We start from the raw sequence: 13242 nt of genomic DNA on the forward strand, positions 1-13242 counted from the left end.
TAATCAATCTGCATTTCTTGGGGTGCAGGGAGAGGTGGAAGACAGAAAGCCCAGCCACCAGGAGGGAAGGTAGGCAGGGAAATGGTAACCTCTCCTGAAATTCTAATAACACAGCCAGAGGCTCCTTCCCGAAAATTCAGCTAAGATTGTAGAGATGAGAACCCAAGAATGTTACAATATGAATCCTGCAGATTGCTGGCCAAATGGAAATGCTCCATGAACTCAGTCAGGGTTTTATTCTGCAGCTCGCCGTCATGTGCAGAGTGTATTTTTACTTGCTGAATGTTGTGCCTAGAACTTTTCAGGCATTATCTCTCAGCAGCTAACTAAACTTCTAAATGAGAAAAACTCAGTGAGGTCACACAGCCGTTCTGGTTCACATCACTAGTAAGAGGCCGTGGAAATAGGATCCTGGATCTCTTTCACTGCAGCACCAAGCTCTGTAATTTGCATTATTCTGTCTCCCTTCTGTAGAGACTGAGATAGATGGTCCAAAGTGTGTGTGGTCCAGGGACCAGAGGCTTGCTCAGTACTTTGGGGGTGGATGTGAACCTGTTCAAAATGCAAATTCTCAGGCTCCACTCAGATATACAGGGTTATCCGTATGAAACTGATGGAGGGGCTTAGACACCTGCATTTTAACATGCTCCCTGGCTGATACCCTAGCTACAGGGTGAGGATGGCCAGTGTAGACTGTCACACCACACAGATCTTCCTTATGTCTCAAGCAACGCCGTGAGACCGGAGACCGTGACACCTTTGTGACACCTGTCTGTCCTCTTCTGCTGCTGCCTCGCCTTTTCAGTGGCCCCTTCCTCAGGTACCTTCTTGGCAGTCTCCATCTGCTCACCAAGAAAGGGAAACTGAGGCAGTCTGATTTCTGGACTCACGCTGCTTGCATGAGTGTACCTGTGTTTGCTCAGGTATGAAATGAGGGAGATATTCTGCCAAGCTCCCGGGGTAATTGCCCAGCTCTTCTATGAAGTATTTAAACTGAGTAAACTCTGGTTATTATTCTGTTACCTCTTCGCAGTGTTCTACTGCGGTCTTTAATCTTCTCCCCAGAAGTCTTGCTGTTCCTTATTCATATTTCCTACAAGGCCTGCAGTCCCTTTGCATCACTCCATCTTACTCCACAAATCTCCACTGGTCCTTTTGATAGAAATGTTAGATGGGCATAGATCTATCCCTGAAAGAGGAGAGAGCTTATGTGGTCCTCATATAAGGGTGTCTCAGAAGTTTTGTTTTTGACTTAACTGTCACATGTAGAGTTTGTGCAAGCCTTGTGTTTTTGCTGAGGAAAGACCATTAGGTTGACACTGGCTCTGCTGCCTACCAGATGGGTCACCCTGGGTAAATCATGTCCAGACTGTTGATCTTGGTTTTCTCTCCTGTGAAATAAGGCAGATTTTTAAGACCAATCTCTCCCACTACCTTCCACTTCTGTGGATGGGTTAAGAATATGGAAACTGTAGGTACTATTTAGATGATCAGTGAATGTTGGCTGTAGTGTTGCTGATGTCAGGACTTTTCTGGAAGGTTTTTTTTTTTTTTTTTGGTAGCAAGAAGTGCTAGGGCACAGGGCTGGGGATTTAACTCAGCGGCATAAGCACCTGCCTTGCAAGCAGGCGGTCATGAGTTCGATCCCTGGTACCGAGAAAAAGAAAAAAGAAAAAAAAAAAAAAGAAGTGCTAGGGCAGAGAGAGTTCTGGAGAAGATTCTGGAAAAGTTGCCTTGAGGTTTTTACAAAGTTTACCGAGGACTGAGGCTCATCCATTTTATCTTGTTTTCACAGCCTGAGTCAACCTGTGGCAGTATTGTTGAGATGTCTCTCTGCAAATTTTTGTGTTTGTTTTTTGTACTGGGAATCAGGTGGACCCTGTGCCGCTGAACTCTATCCTAGTCCTTGGGGCTCAAATGTCTTGGGAAAAAAAAGGTGAATGCCAAGTTTATTTTGATATAACCTATATATTATATAATTCCTTTGATGTGTCCAATTACATGTTTTTTTAATATATTCACAGAGTATGTACTACCACCAGTACAACCAATTTTGGAAAAATTGCAGCAGTTTTTTTGAGGTTTGACACATACATAAGATCGAGAACCCTTCTCCCCAGTGTAGTACAGATCAGCCCCTTGACCCCCAGATTCCTCATGCGGCCTCCTTACAGCCACTCCTCTGTCTACTTGGAACCACTGGCAACCGCTAGTAATCCTCCTCACCCTGCCAGTTTTGATGTTTCTGGAATTTCACATAAATGGAAGCGTATCTTATACAGCCTGGAAACTGGCCTTTTTCACATAGCAAAATGGATTCAAGATTTATCCATATTATCATGTGAGTTAATTTTGTTCTTATTTTTATGACTAGCATAGAATGTGGGTTTGAGTCATCCACTCACCAGCAGCAGGACATGCTTACAGGTTTAGGAATTATCAATAAAGATGCTATAAACATTTACTACAACCTTTTCTCTTGTGTGTGTAAACAGAAGGGTTTTTTCGTTTCGTTTCATTTTTTTTTTTTTAAACCAAGGATCAAAGTCGCGACCTCGTACTTACCAGGCAGGCACTTATGCCACTGAGCTAAATCCCTGGCCCTGTTTTGTTTTTTAATTTATCTTGAATAAATACCTGGTAGTATTTTGTTGGGTCATATGTTAAGTGTATGTTCAAATTTAAGAGACTGCAAAAAGAAATCTTTTATGATGACTTGTACTGTTTTGCATTCTCACTGTAGGGTATAAGAGTTCTAGTTTCCCATACCCACCAATCCTTGATGTTATCGGTGTTTTGTTTTGTTTTTGTTTATTGTAAGCCATTCAGATAGTTTTGTAGTGGTGTCACTGTGTGGTTTTAATTTACATTTCTCTAGTGACACTAATGTTGAGCCTTTTGTTGCGTGTTTATTTGCCAGCCATATATCCTCCGTGGTCAAGTATCCAAATTTTTTATCCATTTTATAAAGGTGGAGTTTTTTTTTGGTACTGAGGATTGAACTCATGACCTCAAGCTTGCCAGGCAGGCGCTTAAGCCACTGAGCTAAATCCGCGGCCCCTGTGTATAGTTTTTTGTTCTTATATTTTGAGTATTCTTTATATGTTCAGGATAAAGGTTCTTTCTTTGAAGTGTGAATTTTTCAGTGCTCGTTGGCATTTTCAGTGGTCTTTTGCAAGGCAAAAGTTACTAATTTTGATGAAGTCTAGATTATCAGTGCTTTTCTTGTATGGATCATGTGTTTGGCATCTCATCCAAAAACTCTGCCTTGCACTTGTGTGACCTTTACTGGCTACGCACTGCTTGAGAAAGATCCTAGGAAACCTTCACGCCTCGCAGTGGAGGCAACAGCTTTGGAAGATGTGGCTGCTAACTTATGTGTGGAGGAGTGGGTTTGCTAAATCCATCCCCGAAGAAGCTCTACAGAGATGTGACCAGGGAAATTTCTGTGCATGTGGCTGCCATAGGAAGAACCTGCAATAACTGGCAGATTGAAAAATACAAAACAGCTGGACAAATCTAAGAAATCAAAAGGTAGAAAAATGCTATCAATATAATGCTTGGAATCAACATGAAGAAGTATTCCTTTGGACTGCAGATGTTAATATCAACATGAAACAAACTGATTTAAAACCAGTTGAAAACTTTGCTTGTAGAAAATCCCTGATTGGTCATTTACCAGTAAATGAGCCCATTAGGGCTCACACTGGACTGAAGTCATTTGAGTATTTGGGATTGGAGCAGAAGCTGCATAAAAGAAATGAAGATGAAAGAATTTACAGTGATTTCCAGTCCTTCAGAAGCATTCCAGGACAACTGGAGAAAAACCTTATCAGTGTGAGTAATGTGGGAAAACCTACTCTCATTTTAGTGTAAGAACTCACCCCAAAGAGAACACTATTGTATGTAAGAAAAGTATGAAAGCCTCTAGCAACCCCGATGATGTTCAAATCCATGAAAGAAATCACAGCGGAGGGGAATCCATATGTATGTAAGCAATGTGGGAAAGCCTTCGGTACACACAGTGGTTGTCAAGTACGTGAAAGAACTCATACTGCAGAGAAACTATGTATTCAAGCAATATGAGAAAGCCTTCAGGAGACTGAAAGAATTCACAATGGGGAGAAACCCTATGTATGTAAGCCATGTGGGAAAGCCTTCAGGAGGCACAGTCTTTGTCAAAGACATGAAAGAATTCACACTGGGGAGAAACGCTATCTATGTAGGCAATGTAGGAGAGCTTTTAGCACACACAGTTCTTGTCAAGAACATGAAGAAACTCACAATGGGGAGAAACTCTAATGTGCAAACAATGTGGGAAAGCATTGAGTACATGTTATGGATTAAGAACTGGTGGTCAATTTAACGCCAGCTGGATTACATCAGCATGGCGCTGAGTGTAGATGTCCCACCTGAGGAGAGTTGCCAGCATAAATAGAGAGAGGTGAAGGAGAAGGAGGGCATTAATGCATTGTGGTGTTGAGGCGTTGAGACATTGTAGGTTTTCCTACATGTTGCTGTTTGAGCCATTGGTTCTCCTAGAGAAGCTCTGGTCCTCACATCGAGCATTGCTTCCTGGCTCCGGAGGGGAAGACATGTGCCGCTTGGTCTCCAGGATGAACTCATCACGCTGCTTCCTGGCATGTACCCGACTGGGCTTGTCGTCAGAGGAACTCCAGGCCTCCATGTCGCTGAGGATGGCTGTGGTGCTTTTCAGGTAACCCTGGTCTTGTTGTGAGTGTGACTTCTTGGCCAGCGTAGAACCCTCATCCCACTAGCACAGCTCCTTCACCCTGCTGGCATAGATTTCTGGCTTCCACTGCTGACCTTTGGGCCTGGGCCTTCCCAGCACGGATCCGTAAAAGAGACTGGCATGAGTCTTTGTGGGCTCTGGACCTCCAGTTGGACTCGTGGGAGGCATTGTCATGAGCTCTGGGTCTTCCATCTGGACTCATATGGGACATTGCTGTCAGATTCAGGCCCTTGACTAAATATTCTATGCCTGTAGTGTTGCGGATAGTTTCCTCATTTTCTTGTGTTAACTCCTGGTGACCATTATAAAAATAATATTGTAACTCTATGTCCTGATTCTAATTGTTTTTTGTGCAACCCCTGACTACAACAGTACACATAAATATTGTCAAAGTCATGCAAGAAGTCACACTAATGAGATATCATATGTATGTTAGCAGTGTGAGAAAGTGTTCAAAAGACAGCGTATCAAATATATGAAAGAAATCACACTAGGAATAAACCCTGTGTGTGTAAGCAATTTGGGAACGCATTCAGGTAAAATACATAGTGAGGAGAAATTATGTATATAAGCAGTGTGGGAAAGACTTGGCTACTAAATCCTCATTTTGTAAACATAAATAACTCACACTGAGGGGTACCCCTAAAGGGTAACGCTAAGGGGCAATGTGGGGAGCGTTCAGCAGACACAGTGTCAGATATATGGAGGAAGTCATCCTGGGGAGAAACCCTATGTATGTAGTGTATTTTGAAAATCCTGTAACCATTTCTCATGTAGTAGAGCACAGTACAAATAAGTAGTATGAAAAGTTTGATGTCAGTTAAACTCATAAATTCTCATAAATTTCCAAAAAATACACTCCCAGATGGAGATATCCAAAATTATAAATATAATGTGTTTTTATATTTGTATTTTATGTTTGTAAACCTCTGGATTATATATCTCTTACTGTTCACTAAAAAAATTGATTTAACATAATTTTTTAATAAGCCAGGTGTGGTGGCACATGCCTGTAATCCCAGCACTCAGGAGGCTGAGGCAGGAAGATCATTGTAGGTTCAAGACCAGCCTGGGCCACAAAGTGAGCTCAAAGCCAGCCTGAACTGCATAGTGAGTCCCTGTCAAAAAAAAGAAAAAAAAAAGCAATAAATAAATACATGAAACCCCTTGGCCTAAGTCACAAAGATTTTCTCCTATGTTTTAGGTTTGTAAAAGTTTGTGACCATTTGACTTAATTTTTATAAGAAGTAAAGAATTGCTCTAAGTTTGTTGTTTTGTGTGTAAATATACAGTTGTTCTGGCGTTACTTGTTGGCAAAGGGTATCCTTTCTCCATTAAACTATTTTATATTTTTGATTAAAAAAATCAGTGACAGACCGTGTTCTTGTGGTTCTATGCTAGACTCTGCTCTGTTCCATGGATCTGCAAGGCTGTGCTGAAATTTGATTGGGATTATATCAAGCCTGTATGTCAGCTAGCATTGACCTACTATTACATCTGTCCATTTATTCAGGTCTCCTTTGATTTCTTAAACCAATGTCTTCTTATTTTCAGTATAACTCTAAACTTATACATAATCAGTAGTTCTCTTCTACTGCTATTGTAAATGGTTCTGTTTGGTTTAAACTTTTAATCCCAGTTTATTATTCATACTATATAGAAAATATTTTATTTTAAAGAGAAAAAAATAAAACAAAATTTCACAACAACATAATACAGTAACAATAGTTAATACATTGCATATTGTTATCTTTAAATTAGTTACTCAGAGTATAAGATACAGGCACTTATTTGTCCAAACAACAGTAGCACGAACCTTTCTTTTCAATGAACTAAGAGAAATTAGTAGATAACTGTTTTAACTATTAGTAGATAACTATCTTGTGTATACATGTGTGCACGTGTGTATATAATTTATTTAGATTATGCTTTCCTTCTTTTCTCCTTTCCCTAATCCCAGTTTCTTTTTTCTTTTGAATAGTTTCGTCCATTTCATAATATCTATATTATACGTTGTGGATCTTAGTTACACTTTCAGCTTCTCACAATAGGGAGATAATACAGTGTTTGTACATGTGACTCTAATGTGTTTCACTTACCAGTGTGGTCTCAAGTTGCATCCATTTACCTACAAAAATGTCCAGTTTATCCTTCTTTATGACTGTATTAAAAACTAAGAAATGTTTTTGTTAATTGAACTTTAGCTCTTGACTTGCTAAACTCATTTATTCTAGGAGGTTTTTTGGTAATTTGTTAGGATTTTCTACATAGATGATCACGTCTACAAATTGCTGCCCCTTTTATGCCTTTTCTTACCTTAATGTAACTTCTAGAGATAACAGAGTGACAAGGGACATGCTCCCCTGTCCCCTGCCTGAGCAGGAAGCTTGCAGTTTCTTACTGTCAAATGCAGTGTTAGCTGTGGTTTGTTTTTAAGGCACCATTTATCAGATTAAGAAAGTTCCTTCCTACCCTCACTTACAGTAAGTTTTTACCGTGGATGGATATTGAGTTTTGTTAAATACTTTTCTGTATCAATTGATATAAATGCATGATTTTTCTTTTCATTTATTTGTTACAGGTTGCATATATTTTGAGACATTTGAAAATGTTGAACTAGCCAGGTATTCCTGGAATAAGCAGTTTATTGTGATATATTGCTGGATTCAGTATGCTAATATGTGCTCGAGAGTTTTGATACACTAGAAAGAGTCTCTCCATAAGCTTATTAATGACTCACCCTGCTTTCAGTCCTTTCTGTTGAGACCTGTCTTCTTCTCTCTTTCCTTTCTGTGGTTGCTGTTCTTTTTTATTCTGCCCACATGTTAGAAAAGTGTGAAGAAGCTAGACATAGTGGCATACTCTGGTAAAATTTCAGCACTCAGAAGGCTGAGGTAGGAGGATCACCACGAGTTGAAGACCAGCATGAACTACACAGTGAGACCCCACCTTTTAAAAGAAAGGTATGAAGTTTTGCAGTTCAAGTGTGCAGTAAGGGAGCTCAAATGCCTCAGACTGTTCTCGAGTTGTTACTGAGATCCTACCAAGTGCCCGACCCTCATTTTCACCCTAGGAGACAGTTTCGGTTCGATTCCTCCAGCACTCTAGTTCTGCATGAGCAGGTCAATGGGCAGAGGCAGGGTTGAGGACAAATCTTTTCCTCAGTCTCTTTATGGCCTGCTGGCTTCCTCCGAAGCATCCAGACCTGGCAGAAGAGTGCTGCTTGTAGAGACTAAAAGGCCCTCTTTGTCTTACTACCAGGATCCTTAAATAACACCCGCAGGGGTGGGGAGGCTCTGAGTGAGCCCACAGGCTGGGGCGGTGGGGAGTGGCCAGGTTCCTGTCTTCACAGGTTATGTTTAATAATCAGGCCAGGAGGGTGCAGAACTTTCTGAAGGGACGTCTTTGTTTTCACCTGGCATGCGATGACATACAAGGGAGAGAGCAAAGGAGAACACAGACCTCAGTGGCCAGCTGGCCCAGTGCAGGTCACGGTAGCCATGTGGAAGAGAGGGGGAAAGGGTGAGGCATCTGCCCGCCCAGCCTCTTGCCTGTCAAGGAGGTGATGGGCCAGGGACTTAGCTCAGTGGCGCAAGCACCTGCCTGGCAAGCGTGAGATTGTGAGTTCGGTCCTTTGTATCAAAAAAAACAAACAAACAAGGGGGCAGATGGCCAAGGAGGTGCCCTGCTCTCAGGCACAGGAGAGCAGAGGTCTAGGCCTTCTCTAGGGCAGGGGAGGACAGCTAACGACCTGTGGGAGTAAGGCCTGTGCCTCCTTTATTTAGTGTTAAGTCTGTGAAATCACCAGGCAATTTGAGCATGTGGCCAAGAGTATGAAGCATCTCATCTCAAGATAAGTACAAAGTCACCATGGTGAATGTGATCATTATGCATGGGAAACATGTACTAATTTTTTAAAAATAAGGATCTGAAGAGGCTGAGCCAGCCACAGGCCTTTCCTGGTGCTTGCAGCTATCTGGACCCTCTTATGCAGGACAGGGTTCTGCTCCCTGCATCACCAGGCAGCCAGCGTCCTCCTGCAGGCTGCCTGGCTCACTGGCGCCACCTGGTGCCTTCCGTGCTGCTTTCTCTTCTCGGTCCTCTGCCGGCATTAGCCCTCATCCGCTTACGAGGTCTGCTGAGCTCGCCTCCTGCTTTAGTCAGCGCTTACCAGTCAGATGTAGAAGAGCGCAAGACTGCGTGTTGGAGACCCGAAGGATGCACCACGAGGGACCGAAGGATTTGCACCTGAAAGCCGAAGTGTCTGTGCCAAAAGGCTGAAGGATCTACCTAGATTAGTTTCATCCTAGTGTTAACTCATGTGGTAGTTGTAGGTTTATCCCCTTCCAGAAGATGAGGGAACTGAGGTGCACTAGTGCTTGTGTTTGCTCTGTGATGACTGTTTGACCTGGGAGGGAGGTTTTGCTAGCTGTGTGTGTGTGTGATGGGAATTCGGCCTTTCTGTGGCACTCCGACTTCCCCTCTCAAGGGTACTGCATGGTGATCACACATCCTAAACAGTAGTGGTTTCTCCTGGCGACACGTGCTTGCAGTCTCTTAGTGGTTCTTCTATAAGAACCACTTCGTTCCTTTTTATCCCAAACAAATGTCTTCCTCCCAGGCTGGTACTAATTTGGCACCGGGCTGCCCGGGTTTTTAATCAAGGCATCCAGCAGCACTCTGTGAAACTCACCCAGCACTTCCTTCTGGCCTTTGCTATGGCTGGATGCCAGGTCTCCTGCTGAGAGCAACTGGCCTCACAGCTTCTCCAAATATTTATTTGCCCAGGACAGTGGCCACAGTGCCACGCAGCATAACTGTTTCCTCTGTGTCAAGCTTTTCTTAAGGTTCTCTTTGACAGAATGGAAACCAGGGTGTTTTTGTATCCTTGGTGGCAAGCACAGTGCCAGGCGTGTGGCCAGGGTCTAATAAATAGTCACTGAACAAATGACTTGATTCTTGATTCTACTTTAAAAGCTAGGGTTGTCTGATCAAGAAGCCAGAGAAATCCTGAAAACAGATGCATCCGTTAGCTCTCACTGCATAACAAATTGTTATAAAGCCTGCTGTGGTTGGAAAGTTTCTTCTGCTCATGTGACAGAGTGCAGCGAGGGGCTGGCTCTGCCCATCATGAATTAGGCTTGCTGCCTTGCTGGGGTGTGTCAGTTGGCTCTTGAGTGGCTTCAGTGGAACATCGAGAGTGGCTCAGCATTGTCTGTATGCAGCCCATCCTTTTGGGCCCAGCAGGCCGGAGCACGAGGACAGCACAGCAGGGGAGAACCCCTCACAGAGAACCCCTCAGACGTGTAAGCACACCCCACTGCAGAGGGCCTGCTCTGCGTGGCCCTGTGAAGACACACATGCTGAATTGAAAGAAAACCAGCAGGTGGTTATATTTGGTAGCTGGAGCCTCTGTTAAAATTGTGTGAGAAGAAGCATAAATGGTTATCAAGGGGCGGAGGGCCGAGGGAACGGGGAGACAGGAGTTTGTCTTCCTACTGCTCCATCTTGCTTCTGGGGCTCCTTGGAAGCCAAAACTGAGAGTTCTGAACAGCTGCCTCTGAGTGTCACTGGCATCTTCACTCACCTGCCTCAAGGCTGCAGGTGACTCGGTCATGTAGTTTGGAGACTGGGACTTCTCAAGCCATTCTCAGATGATCCCCACCGCTGCGGTTTCCTTGTAGTCTACTGGGTGGCAACAGCTGCCTTTCAGCTGAGCCTGCCCGAGAGCAGGCCTGCCACAGGAACGTTTAACCCAGAGACCCAGCTGCAGGCTGCAGATGTGCTTCCCTCACCTGTGCTCATCGCTGTCCTCTGAACAGATCTCAGCTTCCCTGTGCAGACTCAAAACTCGAAACCCAGAACAATTTACTTGTTACTTTCACCTTTAACAGTACCTGTTTCAGCTATGAGGTTACAAAGTAGATCACCCCAGAAATTTACTGATACGAAATAGCCAGTCACTCTCACGATTTCTGCAGATGGAGAATGTGAGCAGGGCTCGGGGTACATGGCTTGTCTCCCCAGCACAGGGCCTGAGGCCTCAGGGAAGGCGAGAAAGCTGAGGCCAGAGCTCCGCACGTCTGGGCCTCTCCAAAGGGGCTAGACACCCCCTCTTAACATGGGGTCCAAGGGTGAGCAGCCTGAGCGGGGGCCAGAAGGCGTTTTACTGGTCTCTGACCCCATATGTCACGCATTGTCATTCCCACCACATGCCAGTTGGCCTGTCTAGGTTCACGGGGAGAGGGGGAAAGGAACGGGATTCCACTTCTTGATGGGAGTGGCACAGTCCTGCAAGAGTGTGTTAGACTGGAGATGCTGCTGCAGCCAGATTTGGAAAGCAGTCAGCTTCGGGCACCAACAGGGTGAGGGGCCCACTCCTTAGGGAACTTTACCTCGGCCAGGGGAGCCAGGCCAGGTTTCATCTGTCTGATTTGATCCTGTTCTCTGAGTTTTAGAATGTTGGTGTGGGTGGGAAGGAGTCCATATATTGTCTATCTTTTCCTCATTTCTAAAATTGGTGTGCTGGGGGGGTTTAGCTCAGCGCACAAGTGTCTGCTTGGCAAACACAAAGTTATGAGTTCAATCCCTAGAACCAAAAACTAAAATAAAATGAAATAAAATCGATGTGCTGTGTGTGTTTTAAGACCCTACCACCTGTGTGTGGACAATGATTTTATAACTTGCGGGGGAAGGGTGCTGATCCATGGTAAATGTCATTCTAATTTGACATTAAAATTTGATGAAGGACAGTGCAAACTGGTACTAAGGAAACATGTTCACGAGGATTTAGAAGTACAGAAAACAGGAATGGAAAAACTGGAACTTAAAATTAGGTTAAGTGTAGGATACTTTTGAGAGTGCAAGGGAGAGCAGGCAGCCAGCCAGCTGGTTGTGAGCAAAACCTGGGATTATCCCCAAAAAACAGAACATCTGCCCCCCCAGCCTAAAACCTGAGTCAAAACCGGATTTAACCGCTGTTAACACGCTGGGAACTTGGCTTCCATTCTTTCCCTCTCAGCATTCAGCAAGTGTACTTTCATTTTGTAAATCTGTCTTGGGACCTTTATGTTATGAATATCTTGTGTTATTAAAGCAAGCAAGAAAGAAATGGTATAATGAAAAAATAAGACTTCTATAATTTTTAAGGTCATATTTTTAATATAAGGTTTCAAAATACTGGCAAAAAGGGGGAAAGTCACTCGGTGCTACCACTGCAAAATATTCATAAACATCTAATTTGTAGTATTTTTCTTTTGATATGTTGGGTTTTATTAGGGTGGAAGGAAAGGTAGAATTATAATTTTGTGCCTGATAACTTTTTTCTTTGCTAGGTTAACATTTTTATAAAAAGCTATATAAAATTAAGGATAAAATATAACCAACATGGACTGTTGCATATTTAAGGTTTTCTATTTTTTTTTCTACTTTTAAAACATTCTCTGATGACTATTCTTATAAGTAAAATCTGGTCTGTATAAATGCATGTTTCACTAGAATGATTTATTTTTTCTTTCCTTTTTGAGACAGGGTCTCGCTACGCAGTTCAGGCTGGCCTTGAGCTCACTTTGTAGCCCAGGCTAATCTGGAATTTGCAACGATCCTCCTGTCTCAGTCTCCCTAGTGCTAGGATTACAGGCATCATCAACAATCCCAGTTCTCACTAGAATGAATTTTGGGGGGGGGGGTCTTTTTTGTTTTTACCGGTACCGGGGATCAAACTCACAACTGCCTGCTTGCAAGGCAGGGGCTTATGCCACTGAGCTAAATCCCCAGCCCCACTAGAATGAATTTTTACAGGAGATGTTACCAAGTCAAAGGCAATATACTTTCTTTTTGTATTTGGTAAATTAATGTTAAGTCTGCAGGCATCTTCTGTACCACAGCTTAACGGTCAAAAGTGCTTACACATTAGAATGCCATTAATATTACTTCACAGCTTATTATTGATTGATTATTTTTGGCACTCAGTAAGACGCAGAAATAATGAGGAGAAAGATAAAGAATGAAAGTCCTTTAATGTGGCACGGGAGAGACTCACACACTGAGAATTCGGGAACTCTCACTGCACAAAGGATTGGGGGTTGCTTATAAAGATCACCTTTTTGGGGAGAGGTCTGGTTAGCTGGCAGCAATGGATTATTGCTACATGTTTGTATGTGCAGGTTGGGGTTGGGGAACCCTTGCATGCGTGGGAAGGAAAGACAGGAAGCCTATTTTGTAGCACAGGAGGAAGAAAACTGATGATGTGTCTTTTGATGGTTGCTTTGCCATGTTGAACCGCCACCATGAGGATGTAGCAGATTTATGTAGTTAAAAACCTGTCAGTTATGTCCTTTTTCTGTGTCAGACACAGCGCTCTGCTTGTGTTATCTAGTGTTACCCTCATACATCTTTACAGGACATTTGGTCATCTGCATCACGTGAATGAGGAAATCGAGGCATGGGAAAGTCATGGCCACGCCCCTGGAAAGTGGCACCAGTCATTG

General features: G+C 43.3%; 1 protein-coding gene across 5 annotated transcripts in view; it reads left to right on the forward strand.

The window, feature by feature from the left end:
* Window positions 1-13242, forward strand: part of Cmtm7 (CKLF like MARVEL transmembrane domain containing 7) — a 48382-nt gene that overhangs the window by 16637 nt on the left and 18503 nt on the right. Inside the window, exon 1 of one of the 5 annotated variants that reach the window (XM_063257096.1) lies at window positions 4421-4717. The exons of the other annotated variants lie outside the window; for them this stretch is intronic. Within the exon in view, the coding sequence (XP_063113166.1) occupies window positions 4643-4717 (75 nt within the window). The 5' untranslated portion in view covers window positions 4421-4642. Of the gene's footprint in view, window positions 1-4420; window positions 4718-13242 lie in introns of those variants that run through there. 5 annotated transcript variants of the gene reach the window in all.

Source organism: Cavia porcellus, unplaced genomic scaffold (genome assembly GCF_034190915.1).
Source record: "Cavia porcellus strain 051 isolate PalLab524CR breed Dunkin Hartley unplaced genomic scaffold, mCavPor4.1 scaffold_10, whole genome shotgun sequence".
NCBI lineage: Eukaryota > Metazoa > Chordata > Mammalia > Rodentia > Caviidae > Cavia > Cavia porcellus.